The 13,561-nt window shown below is 44.2% G+C and overlaps 1 protein-coding gene across 2 annotated transcripts in view; it reads right to left on the reverse strand.

Annotated features, from left to right (window-relative positions):
* Positions 1-9,794: 9,794 nt before the first annotated feature.
* The window catches only part of USP31 (ubiquitin specific peptidase 31), a 116,719-nt gene continuing 112,952 nt past the window's right edge, over positions 9,795-13,561 (reverse strand). For both annotated transcript variants that reach the window (XM_040356661.1, XM_040356662.1), the window contains one exon: positions 9,795-13,392. In XM_040356661.1, coding sequence (XP_040212595.1) covers positions 11,975-13,392 — 1,418 coding nt within the window. In that variant the 3' untranslated portion in view covers positions 9,795-11,974. The remainder of the gene's footprint in view (positions 13,393-13,561) is intronic.

The following is a 13,561-nucleotide window of genomic DNA, read 5'->3' on the forward strand; positions in this document are numbered from 1 at the left end:
CAGAAACACTAGGGGGAATATCCCAGTAGGGGAATATAACCTGCCCAACAGCTGATATACAAAATAAAATCCAATATTAACATTCAAATGAATTTTGTAGCTCTTGATATGAAAATAAAAGCAACTTTGCAACAGTTACACGGTGTGATAAAATGTATACTCAGGTTAGCATACGCTGAAGTTTTTGCCGTGAGCATTCTGATCAATAAGGTCTTGGGAGTACGACCTTGTACAGCTGGCACAACACATTAACTTAGAAAGCCTGGGGCAGCACAGCAATTGGCAGCCAAGAAAGTCTGACTTTAAAACCTGGGGACTTGGTACTGTACTGCCAAAAGCCATGCAATGTGCAGAATGAGGAAGAAGTATGCAAATGGAGACAGCGGAACGTTTTATAAGGAACCTATTAAAAACAGAGATTCTCTTTAACCTTTAGAACCCAGTCATTAGTGTAGCACATTCTTGTTTGAGATTGTAAGTGATTTGCATAACATTTGCATTTGGCAGCTCCACATTTCTGAACCCTTTTAAATTACCGGTGGTTTCAGTGTACAGTAGGAGTCTGCGATATCACTAGACAGAAAAAAAGATTTACACGGCAAAACCACAAATAAAAAGGAGCTGTAGGGACTGCAAAGGTGACAAGACCCTAAAAGGTGCAATAACGCAGGAGCAGCTGCTTAGGGAACAAAGGCGGCAGGGAGTATTATCAAAACAGAGTTTTGTGTGGGAAGCAGACAATATACAGTCGTTTTATTTTTTTTACCAGACCCTCAATATACAAGTGTCTGCTCTCACCCCAAAAATGCTTCTCATCAGCCCAAAATAAAGTGTGGCATGAAATGATGTGTGCAAGTATGGAGAAAGTTTGACAACTATTTGCATCTCTGCCTGGACTTCAGGGGGGCATTTTAATGTCACTTTCTTCTTCAGCCCTTCTAGCAATTCATCTGGATACTCCTCGTGTTTGGTCTCATCTGCTTAAAGAGAAACTTAAAGCGGGGGTTCACCCTATCGACGGGAAAAAAAATTTTTTTTTTCTTTTACCTTTAAATCAGGCATTGTAGCGCGAGCTACAGTATGCCTGTCCCGAATTTTTTCCCCCCATACTCACCTTGTAGTCGTCCATCGAAGATACCGGGGAATGGGCGTGCCTCTGGAGACGGAGGATGATTGACGGCCGGCTCTGGCGCGTCACGCTTCTCCGGAAATAGCCGAAATAGGCTTGGTCTTCACGACGCGTGCGCATAGCCTGTGCGCAGGCGCCGTGAAGAGCCGAGACCTACTCCGGCTGTCTTCGGGGAGAGTGACGTGCCAGGGCCGGCCGTCAATCATCCTCCCTCTCCATAGGCACGCCCATTCCCCGCGGGAGCCGAAATCTACGATGGACGACTACGAGGTGAGTACGGGGTTAAAAAAATCGGGACAGGCATACTGTAGCTCGCGCTACAATGCCTGTCTCGATGGTAAAATCAAGTACGAGAGGGTGAACTACCGCTTTAAGCTTGAATTTTTTTTCTTAAAGGAGTTGTAAATAAAAAAAAAATGTTTTGCTGAAATGACTGTTTACAAGGTATAGAGACATAATAGTGAACGGATTCCTTTTAAAAACGATAAAAATTAATAAAAATCAATCATATAATGTACCTGTAGTTTCTAGTTTGGTTTTTGTATGTTGTTTCCTGCCTCTGCTGTACAGAGCGACAGAGCCAATACAGGGCAGTGATGGTTTGGAAAACGAAACGGATTGGTGCTGAGGGGTTTTAAACACACATGCCTAGATTGACGTAGGGCGGCTTTACGTTGTGCGGGCGTAACGTATCTTATTTACGCTACGCCGCCGCTACTTAGAGAGGCAAGTGCTCTATTCACAAAGCACTTGCGTCCTAAGTTACGGCGGCGTAGCGTAAATCGGCCGGCGTAAGCGTGCGTAATTCAAAGTAGGCAGGTCGTGGGCGTGTTGTATTTAAATTAAGCGTGACCCCATGTTGATGCATGGCCGAACGAACGGTGCATGCGCGCACATGCTCAGTATCACGTCGTATTTACGCCTAAAGATACGCTGGCTCAATGCCGGTGACATAAAAGTAACCCACGCACAGCCCCATTCACGTACGACTTTACGTAAACAACGTAAAAAGATACGCCTGTTCCGACGTCCATACCTTGCATGGGCTGCGTCACCTAGAGACCTGCTTTATCTTTACACCGGCGTATATGTCTTACGTAAACGGCGTAACTAATTGCGACGGGCGTACGTACGTTCGTGAATCGGCGTATCTTGCTCATTTGCATATTCGACGCGGAAATCAACGGAAGTGCCACCTAGCGGCCAGTGTAAATATGTACCCCAAGATACGACGGCGTAGGAGACTTACTCGTATCTTGGCCAAATCTATGCGTAACTGATTCTATGAATCAGGCGCATATATACGACGGCGGCCATTCGGACTTACGACGGCGTATCTGGAGATACACCGTCGTAAGTCTTTGTGAATCTGGGTCACAGTAATCACACCACCTTAATTAGTGACCACAGAGAGAAAGCTCCCAGCACTGTGGTTATCAGGAAACAGACAACCAGGAAGTGTGGAGATCAGAGAAGAATTACAGCAACTTGAGAGCAAAAAACGAACAATGAGGACATGAAAACAGCACTGCATTAAGGTAAAGGAAGCGCTCATAAACTTCAAATAAATAAATAGGAGATTATATATATATCTCTCAGTTTTGATTTCCTTACTTGAATGACAGATGGAATCTGGTTGCTAAAGACAACAGAGAAATTTTAACAATTACAGCTCTGAAGAGGGCTGGAGTAATTTCAATGAAGCGGTTTTATGAGGCACAATATTTTTTGTCTTCAGAATATCAACTAACTCGAAAACTGGAAGTCTGCCAATGCTGTCACAGAACTTGCTGAAAATAAATCGCCAACAAGAACATTGGGGGGAACGAGCAGTCTGCCACACACAAACTGTGATGCAGAAAGACTACAGAAACAATGAGGAATGTGCCATGTCATGTATGCTTTCACTTTTGTACGGCAATCTGCTGAATATTAGGCAGTATATTTTTAAACAATAAATCAAAAACTGTTTAAACTGGATGCAACAGACACCTTGGTCCAGAAGGCACAGGAGCAGCCCCTGATCCTGACAGCAGGCAATGCAGTCTATGGTCCTCATAGGAAAATGGCACAGTGCATCATCGTTCATAATAGAAAGCAGCCTACTGTGCACTATGGACACTGACAGGAAACAACAAATGCGCAATTTGAACCCCGACGGGGAATGTAACTGCATGCTCTGGATCCTGGCAGGAAGAACGGTCTTCATAGCCTTAAAACTGGCAGGAAATGGGGCCTGCACACTAAACCTGGAATGAAATGGGGTCCTCGCACCCCTGACATGTAAGAAATACAGGGCTGCCTTTCCAGCCCCAGTCACATACGACTTACGTCAACGACGTAAAAAGATACGCCTGTTCGGACGTCCATAACTTGCATGGGCTGCGCCACCTAGAGACCTGCTTTATCTTTACGCCGGGGTATGTCTTACGTAAACGGCGTAACTAATTGCGACGGGCGTACGTACGTTCGTGAATCGGCGTATCTTGCTCATTTACATATTAGACGCGGAAATGGGGTCCTCGCACCCCTGACATGTAAGAAATACAGGGCTGCCTTTCCAGACCTTCTTAGGGAAATGGTTGACTGATGTTGAAGCACCAGCTATAATGTCTTTGGAGGCAAGATAGCCTTTCTAACCATGCTTGTATTGGGTTAGAGATTCAAAGGCAATTTTGAAGTCATCAGCAATGGCATCCTACATATTTCCCTCAATTCAGCCTTTGGTTACAGGAAACCTGAACTAAGAAAAATATGGGGGCTCTCACTGCTGATCTCTTGAGAGTAATAGTTGTCTGGATATCTCTTGTCTTAAATTCTGAGTTGTCCGTTTGAGACAAGCATACAGATTAGAAATTTAGAACTGCTGATCTGTATACTGGCTCCAGGTGAGTACCTTTGAAGGCACTGAAGTCAATGGGTTAGCACAGCAGCAAGAAAATGAGCAATTAAAAAAAAAAAAAGTTAGCCATGGCAATCTCCAAATTCAGTACAGGTTTCCTTAAAGCGGTTGTATGGGGATTTGTTTTACTTTTACCTGCAGGTAAGCCTATAATAAGGCTTACCTGTAGGTAAAAAAAAAAAAAAAAAAAAAACTCCTAAACCTGTATGGTTTAGGAGATATTCCCCTTGCAATGAGCCGCCGACTGCAGCGGCGCATGCGCACAGGAGATTCTCGGCTGAAAGCCTGGCAGACGCCGGACCTTGCCGAAAAGAAGTCTCCCAAGCGCATGTGCGGGAGTGACGACTTTGCGGCTCCAGCCACTCACAGTGCTGGAGCCGCGATACCCGGAAGACATGCCGAGGCAACATGTCAGCTACCTCGGTGTGGACCAGGTAAGTTAACGATGCCTTGTTCTAAGGTAAGTATTTCATAATGAGCCAGTATGCAGTGCATACTAGCTCATTATGCCTTTGGCCTTACATTGGTAAAAAAACAAAAAAAACTCTTCCGAGGGTATACAACCGCTTTAAGCCTTTTTTTTATTTTTAATTAATGCAATAAGGCATTATAGCATGTGTGTGTTTAATGTACTACTGTGCTGCAGCTAGGGGTAAGTGTCCTGTGCTGGCAGCACAATGGAGATCCAGACCGCTCCAAAGTGCCCCCTGTACAGTGCTACAATCAACAGTGCTGCTCAGGGAGTACTTATGATTGGAGCATTGTGCAGGTGGTATGCCCAATTGTCATAGACCTGGACTTCTGCTGGATGGCCAACTTGCTGAGAACACAGGGCATTTTAGTTCTACCCTACAGTATATTAGTACAAACTAAGAAGACACCCACATCAAAATAGAAGTATGGCCAAAGCTTGTTTGGCCCTACTTCTCCTATGGATCACAGGAGTGCACTTCTACCCATTTTCAGCCTACAGCGGACTAAAGCTCCCTGACATTACTTAGCTGGTTCAAGCTCTGAATCGATGCCGACTTTACAGTCAGGATACCTGTACCAGCAACTGGCTCAGCCTCTCAGCGAGCCGTTCCCACCCCCTGCACAGCTGAGCGCACCAGTGAGCGCTGGAGGGGCAGAGCAGTCACCGGCTCTCTGCTCACCAAATACTGAGAACTGAATGACCGGCGGTCTTTGAACACTCATTCTCAGTCTTAGAAGCAGCGGGGGGACAGATGCAGCATCCACCTAGGATAGTATTTATTTTATTTTTTTTAAACCCTATGGGGCAGATCCTCGTACAGCGGCGCATTTATGCGCCGGGCGTAGCGTATCTAAGATACACTACACCGCTGTAACTTAATTTTTTTTTCAAATCCTGAAAGAATCCGCGCCGCAAGTTACGGCGGCGTAGTGCATCTTTGCCGGCGTAATGGCGCCTAATTCAAATGGATGTAATGGGGGCGTGTTTTATGTAAATACGTTGTGACCCGACGTAAACGACGTTTTTTTAAACTGTGCATGCGCCGTCCGTAGGGGTATCCCAGTGCGCATGCTCGAAATTAAACCGGAACCAGCCAATGCTTACGCCGGTGACGTCATTCTACGCAAATTCCTATTCGCGAACGACTTACGGAAACGACGTAAAAAATTTAAAATTGTACGCGGGAACGACGCCCATACTTAACATTGAGTACGCCTCATAACAGCAGCTTTAACTATACGCCGGAAAAGGCTGAACGAAAACGACGTAAAAAAATGCGCCGGCTGGACATACGTTCGTGGATCGCGGTAAATTGCTAATTTGCATACTCGACGTGGATTTCGACGGAAACGCAACCTAGCGGCCGCCGAACAATTGCATCTAAGATCCAACGGCGTACGAAGACGTACGCCTGTCGGATCGATCCCAGATGCCGTCGTATCTTGTTTTGTGGATACAAAACAAAGATACGACGCGGGAAATTTAAAATTACGCCGGCGTAATGCTTTTGTGGATCTGCCCCTATATTTTTTATACCAATTATATAATCTAACTGAATTACAATGATAAAAAAAAGGCTTTACTTGGAATATAAATTGCGATAGGAAATGGGACTGTACACCCAGAATTCTGACAGGAAGCGGGAACTGCATTCTGGGGTTCTAGAATCCTAACACGAAGTGGGGACTGAACCCTCAGGTTCCAACAAAAATGGGGGAAAAGTGTTCTTTGATGCTGATGGGAAACATGGACTATGTATTACTGTTCCAAAAGGAAGCATCACTGTTCTAGACAGGACATGATCACAAATTCTGTCAGGAAGCAAACACTCTGTCTGACCAAACAGGAAGTGAACAACAGGATGTGTGTGTTTATTTTTTATTTCTAGTTGCTTATAAGCAGCTACCTCATTCATTCAAAGAATTTCCTCCCAAGAGCTAAAGTGCAATAACATACCAGGTAGTGATAGCATATCAGGGAGAAAGGAGAACAAATTCAAGCTAGTATATATTGTAAAAGGGAATACATTATTCTGGTAAAAACCTACGAGTACATCTCCGCTCTACGAAAACGGGTGAAAAACTAGGTAACTTGATATATACATCAGCATAACACTAGCACTAACAAGAGGTGTAGGTAATAGTAATAAAACCCCCAACAGCAATAAAAGATTTTCCCATCTTGTACCCCCTCCCTCCACAACACTCATACACACCATCTTGAGGAACTCAATTGTCTAGAGGTGAAAGCACCAAGAGTAATTACCTACAGTTTCTTGCATAGGTCACAAGTGCGTGCACATTCAGTCGAAACACTGCCATGCAAAAAGTGCCTGAGCAGGGGTTTAAAAAAATATGAGGAAAAATGTCCAGCCGTGCATCTGGTAGTATGCACTACAGGAGTGACTACACCAAATTTACTCCACAACAATCTGCAATATTGATAGAGCAGCAATTACAGGTTAAAAAGGCAAAATATAAAACAAAATCTGTTTCACGTATTAGTGTTCTACTGTATTGATCTTTAAAATTCAAAACCAGCAACCTTCATGGAAAAAATAATAAAAAAAATACAACAGGTATTGTAGTAAATAAATAGCAATTTAGGGTCAAATCCCTTGAGAAGTACGAGCCAACCATATACCAGCAGAGAACATCGACCAGGAGGTTTACTTTCATATTTCCCAGATTTTGTCTAGAGAACGCAATTCTTTTTCCCCCGGTTTAAAAAGGGAAACTATAGTCCAGTGCAGCTTGTTTTACAACTATTAGGAAAACACAATCAGCCCTTAGAATGCCCCTTTCACATGTACGGATCCCGCGTGCTCATAAGCATTCAGAAATTTTCATCTGAACAAAATCGACATCAGCTCTCAAAAGCAGTATGGCAACAAACAGAAAATTGAACAATCATTCCAAATACTGATATTTTTGTCTAATTCTCTAATAATGTTTACTAGGCTTAACACGTGTCATGAGGTTGTGGTAGTCCTCTAATACCAGTGGATTCCCTATGCCAAACTGAAGTTATAGGGCCAGATTCTCAAAGAATTGGCGTAGTGTAAGCCATTTACACCACGCCACCGCAACTTACTGGAGCAAGTGCCGTATTCTCCAAGCACTTGATCCGTAATTTGCGGCGGCGTAGTGTAAATGGCCCGGCGTATGGGTGCGTAATTCAAAGGTGGCAGCTTGTATTCAAATTAAGCGCGCCCCCCGCGCCGATCGAACTGCGCATGCGCCGGGCGGAAAAAGAGCCCAGTGCGGATGCTCCAGCTCACGACGGAAAACGTCAATGACGCAGACGTGAGCGTCATTGACGTAAAGTCGTATTCGCGGACGACTTAGTAAAACGACGTAACCGACGGAAAAAGACGACGCTGACCCGACGCCATACTTAACATGGCATACAGCGGACTGGCGTAAGGTTACCCCTCATATAGCAGGGGTAACCTTACGCTTACGGAAACGATGACTACGCGGCGCAAATTCGTTCGGGAATCGGCGTATCAGGCTCATTTGCATAGTCAAATGAGAACTGAACGTAAACGCCACCTAGCGGCCAGCGTCGAATTACATCTAAGATCCGACGGTGTAAGTGACTTACACCTGTCGGATCTTGGCCGTACTTATGCGAAAATTATTCTAGGAATCACTCGCATAGATACCCGGGGCCAAAAACAGAGATACGACGGTGTTTCCTGAGATACACCGTCGTAACTCTTTTGAGAATCTGGCCCATTAAAGCATAACTCTGGGTATCAATAAAATAATTTACATTGGCTTGTTTTTCTAGGCAATCATCTAATACAGAGGAATACTTCTCCTAAATGAGATCTACAGCACAGCATACACATTCATTTTACAACATTGGCATTGTAACAGCAATACAAACAATTGTTATTTTTGAAAATGCAATAGGTTTGCTTGAAAAATGTTGTGTTCATGTTGTGAGTGACTGAAAATACTATATATCACATGGTACTATGCTTCCTGTAAGCAGCGATTCCTTTACCCACTCCAGCTCTAGAAAATCTTCTCTTTTACACCTTTGTAGTTCAGAAGGCAGGCTCTATGAATTGTGTGACACAACAGCGCCTACCCACCCACAGGGCATAGTGAATATAAAGGTCACAGAATTCAAGGTAGTAAATGTGTGGAGGGCGAGTGTCCGCTCACATTCTGGCACTGGTAAGCAGAGAAAAAGATCTCCAGCTGATACAAGACTATATAGAGTAAGGCAAGTATTCCTCTGTATTAGATCATCAGCTATAAAAATGAAAACTATATTTCTAAGCTAGAGGGGCCACAATGTATTTAATTTATGCCCAAAGTTTTGCTTTGAAGTGGAGTTCCACCCAAAAACATAACTTCCGCTTTAAGTGCTGGTAACCCCATGACATGCCACATTTGGCATGTCATTTTTTGAGCAGGTATCCAGTTTTTACAGGCACCTAGCTCCCACTTCCTCCCCTGCCACCGCGCAGCGGGAAGGAAGTTCACCCCCCCGCAATCTTCTGGGAGACGTCACAGGTACCAGAAGATTGCCCAGACACAGCCGGGCACCCACAGTTAGAATGCTGGCTCCACGGAGAGGAGCGAGGCTTCGTGCACCCTCATCGCTGGACCATGGGACAGGCAAGTGTCTGATTATTAAAAGTCAGCAGCTAGACTTTTTGTAGCTGCTGACTTTTAAATAGGTGGAAGTTGGAACACTGCTTTAAAGGAACACTAAAGGCAAAAATGTTTTTTTTTTTAAATATGTTTATGTTACCTCCACTGTGCAGCTCGTTTTGCACAGAGTGTCCCTGAACCTGGTCTTCTGGGGTACTTTGGCAGCTGTCTCGGCTCCTCCTCGCAAGAGCTTTCCACCTTCATGCGAGCGAGCTCACATGGTGGAAAGCTTTTGCGAGCCGCCGACTGCATCACTCGGCCCCGGCGCGCCATCGGATGTGATTGACAGCAGCGCCAGCCAATGGCTGCGCTGCTATGAATCCGTCCAGCCTAGCCAATCAACGGCCAGGTTGGGAACCGAAGAGGATCACGGGGACGCGCGCGGGACTTTCGAGGGGTGAAGCAAGTAAAACGGGGGTTCGGGGGGGCCGGTACCGTCAGATGTTTTTTCACCTTCATGCATAGGATGCATTAAGGTGAAAAAACATTTACCTTTACAACCCCTATAAAGAAAAGATGCTAATCAAGGTTTCCGCTATTCATGTCACTACTGGAGAAACATTTACAAATCTGGGTAAAAAAATAAATAAATCAAAACAAGGATCAATAACCTAGTAAAAATGTGAAAGTCATACCAGAAATGTCAGGTAAATGTTATATTATAGACTTGAACTTCCTGATCACAGACTATAGTTTCCCATTAAACGTATGATCATACACAATGTTTTCCATGTTAATTGCATGCACGTGGTGAGGAAAGTTTACATAAGAGCCGAGTAGCACGGTTGCCCTCTGATGCTTTTGTTGCAATGGAGACTCAATTACAATTTTGCATTTCTTCTATTTTGCAAGTTGCGTTTGTACATGTTAAAGCTAGGCAGGTTTGTTCAGCATTTGTTTTAGATGTGAAAGTTTAGATAAAATACTTACTGGTGCCGTATAACATGCAACAGATTGCTGAACAGAATTTACAACAGCAGAGATTTTGTACATCATGGCTGTACTTTGGGATAGTTTGCAAGGTTGCAGTCTGCAAAAAGCTTTGCAATGGCAGCAACTGGCTGTTGTGAACCGCACCCCATTAATCTAAACGGGAGGTACAAGATCTGTACATTTCCACAAAGGTCCTAATGACAATATGTATTCCCACCTGTGATGAATAGAAACTGGTCTACAAAACAATCAGTTGCCAACAATGAGCACCCTGCATGTTCTAATCACCCCACAGTAATGAAATAAGTAGGGCGTACACATTCCCTCAAACAGGCATTTCCAATACACATTAAGCGCTCGGCTAACAGTATCCCATGCACTTGATATCACGGGTTTGTCAACCTATGGACTAACAGAAACAATGCAAAGATCTCTCCAGCATTAAAAATATTTGTGTATATGGCAAGGTTAACAGGCTCAGTCTTTATGGTTTAGGTTTTTGTGGCTCGTCGGACCTATCACATTTCGGTAAAGCCATCTTTCAGTTCCTTAACAGATCTCTTTACTGGTGTCAAACATGACTTGGGAGGAAATACAGCACTAAAAACGCTAAACACTTGGGTGGTGCGGGGGACAGACCGCAAGGATTATTGACTTAATCCACCCATTAAAAGTTATAATGTCCCAGCAAATTAAACAACGTTGACTATATGCCAAACGTTAATTTTTGCCTGTACACAGAAATAAAGCACATATTTCAAACTCAGGCTGCCGTTTTACAGCAGCCATCAGTCTTACGAGACAGCTACTATTAAAGGTTTATAAAGCAGATGTGGAGCTCATTAAAGCCTAGGACTTTCTTGTACAAGGGAGCCGCTGTAGATATTCAACTCTTACGGTCTTTTGGAGTTACCAGGTTGTATAAAAAAAATTATAATAAAAAGGAGCATGCGAATTAGGCTGTATGGATTACATGAGAGAAGGTTACACACTAAAAAGGGATGATGTTACCCATCACCTGGGAGGAATACTGGGTTTTAGCTGGAGGAAAGAAGTAATTGGCATTAGGAACTGAGCAAGGATACAATGCTTTTCAAACACTGTTTAGGGTTTTGGATGAACTTCTGTACATGGATATAATAGCGGAAGGTTGTGATATTGCGATATTCATTACTAAATTACAGATGGCTATAGGTGAATTTAGTAGACCAACAAAAGCCAATATTATTCTGCAGTACAACCATTGCCATACAGACCACTTTGGCCATGACATGAGCATATGAATGGAGGAGAGCTAGAGGCTGTGATTGAGAGGAAATAAGCTTTGTAGCCTTGAGGAAAAAAGAAACAATATGGAGCTGCCCTTTGCACGTGCATAGGAAACGACAAAGAACAAAAACGTATTGTCATCCTTCGCTTGAGAAGTAAACTAACCCTTATCCTATGCTCCACTGTACTGAAGTCATAGCCAGGCTTTGGTAAGGAGGAGGAGAGATAAAAAGCAGCATTCGATTGGCAGAAGTGAAAAGTATCCCACCCACCCTAAAATCCCTTGAGTTAGAACAAGCAGGCAGGTTTTAGCAGGGCTGGCTGGGGACAGAGTTCATTTGCTGAGGAAGCATTCCGAGCAATCATCTCAACCACCAGTAAAAAGGAATTCCTTAACACAAAAGTCAACTCTCATGCTGCAAGCATAGCTGTGAAAATCAAGAACGAGACCCCTCGACCCCACAAAGTAAAAAATAAAAAAATAAAAACAAAAAACGTTAAAAGTGCATACATTCTGAACAACAGCTGTAAGCAGGGACAGCTCTCCTGCATTCACCTCCAGTCAGGACATACAGCTGTCCCTGCACCCTTGGTCACTGAGCTTTAGGCGATGGCTTAGTTGAAGAAGGGAACTTTTTTAGGTATCTATCAGAAGTCTTTTTAGTACAAGGAGACGACTGGGTTCGATTTTCATCTGGGGAAGACTTGGCTTTGTGTTGAGGTAAGACAGAATGCTTTTTTGGGTTTGGGGCAACCTCCTTGGTTGGTGAGGCTGGCAAGTTGTCAGTTTTCTCCTGGCTTAAACTCTTGGTTGTTGTAGGTTTCTTCGAGAGTATGTTGGTTTTTCCCAAATCTGCTGACCGTCTGGTTTCTTTTTGCCTTAGAGCAGATTTAAAGAAGCTCAACCCTTTCTCCTCCGACTTGCTGTCCCGTTTTAGACCAGAACGAGCTGTACTTTGAGCAGTGCGAAGGCTAGCCATAGAGGAACTACGCACTGTTCGATTGTCTGCTGGAGAATCGCTGCTCTTGGGTTGTGCAGCACGGGTAGTGCTACTGCTAGGTTTTGCTGCAGAGGCCTTGTCTGAGCCCAAGCTTACCTTAGATGCCTCCCTGCTGAGAGTCTTTTCTGGTGCTCGATGTTTGCTGGATGTGCTTGACACTGAGGAGTTCTTAGAAGTTGGGGCAGGTTTCTTCTGTGCCGGAGAGGAGATGTTGCTAGGGGTGGAACTCGATGTTCTTTGCCTCTGTTGACACAAGGGTGTGGAAGCTTCCTGTGGTTTCCCAGAGTCTTTCCGCAGTTGTGTGGATGAACGACGTGTGGGGGTTTTAACTTCACACTTTTCGCTTCTTTTTGTTTTTGTTGTTGGTTTTCCGTTGCTGCTTGCTGCCACTGAGGTGGGTGTAGAAGAGTCCTTCTCTGTTGCTCGTGTCGTTTTACCCTGCTCCGTGGTTGTTTTACTGGCAACGGGCTTATTACTATGTACTTCCTCAATTTGTGGTGAACTCTCCTTTACCGGGGAGGAATTTACAGAATCGCTTTGATCCACAAAGGCGATATGGTTATTATTATCTATAGGATCCAGTAGTGGGTTCCTGCCCACTAGCTCAGCTGCACTCTTTCCAGACGTCTCAGCTGGTACAGCTTTTTTCACCACTGGTTCAGGCTGTGCACCACCTTCTGCTAATGCCAAGGGAGCCCGAGTTGACGTCCGATACTCACGTTTCACATTTTCAAGGTGATCATGGAAGCTGCCAGACAGATTCCGAAGGCTTCCAAAACAAGATGTTGACACATGGTCATCGGCCTCACCGATTTTACCGAGTGAAGAACCATGTATGGGGGAATCTGATGGGTGGCGGCAGGAAGTGGCTGCCCGCAGATGCAGTTTTGCTGCTAGTGACCATGATGGTCTAAACCCATTCTCATTGGAGACCAGGGGACTAGTAACTGAAGACCGCCCGGAGCTTTGACGCTGCACACTTCTTACAAATGGACGTGAGGAGAAGCCACCTATAGTGGAACAAAAAACATAAATCAATCTAAAAACCTTAACATTTTCTGCTTGTGCATAAACAGATACACTTGCAAACAATTAAACTAGTATTTTTTTTCTGTACACACAACCCATTTTCTCCAAATGCCCCAAGTTGATCCAATTGGTATACAGGATGACTGTCAT

The sequence above is a fragment of the Rana temporaria genome, chromosome 6 (assembly GCF_905171775.1).
Source record: "Rana temporaria chromosome 6, aRanTem1.1, whole genome shotgun sequence".
Taxonomy (NCBI): domain Eukaryota; kingdom Metazoa; phylum Chordata; class Amphibia; order Anura; family Ranidae; genus Rana; species Rana temporaria.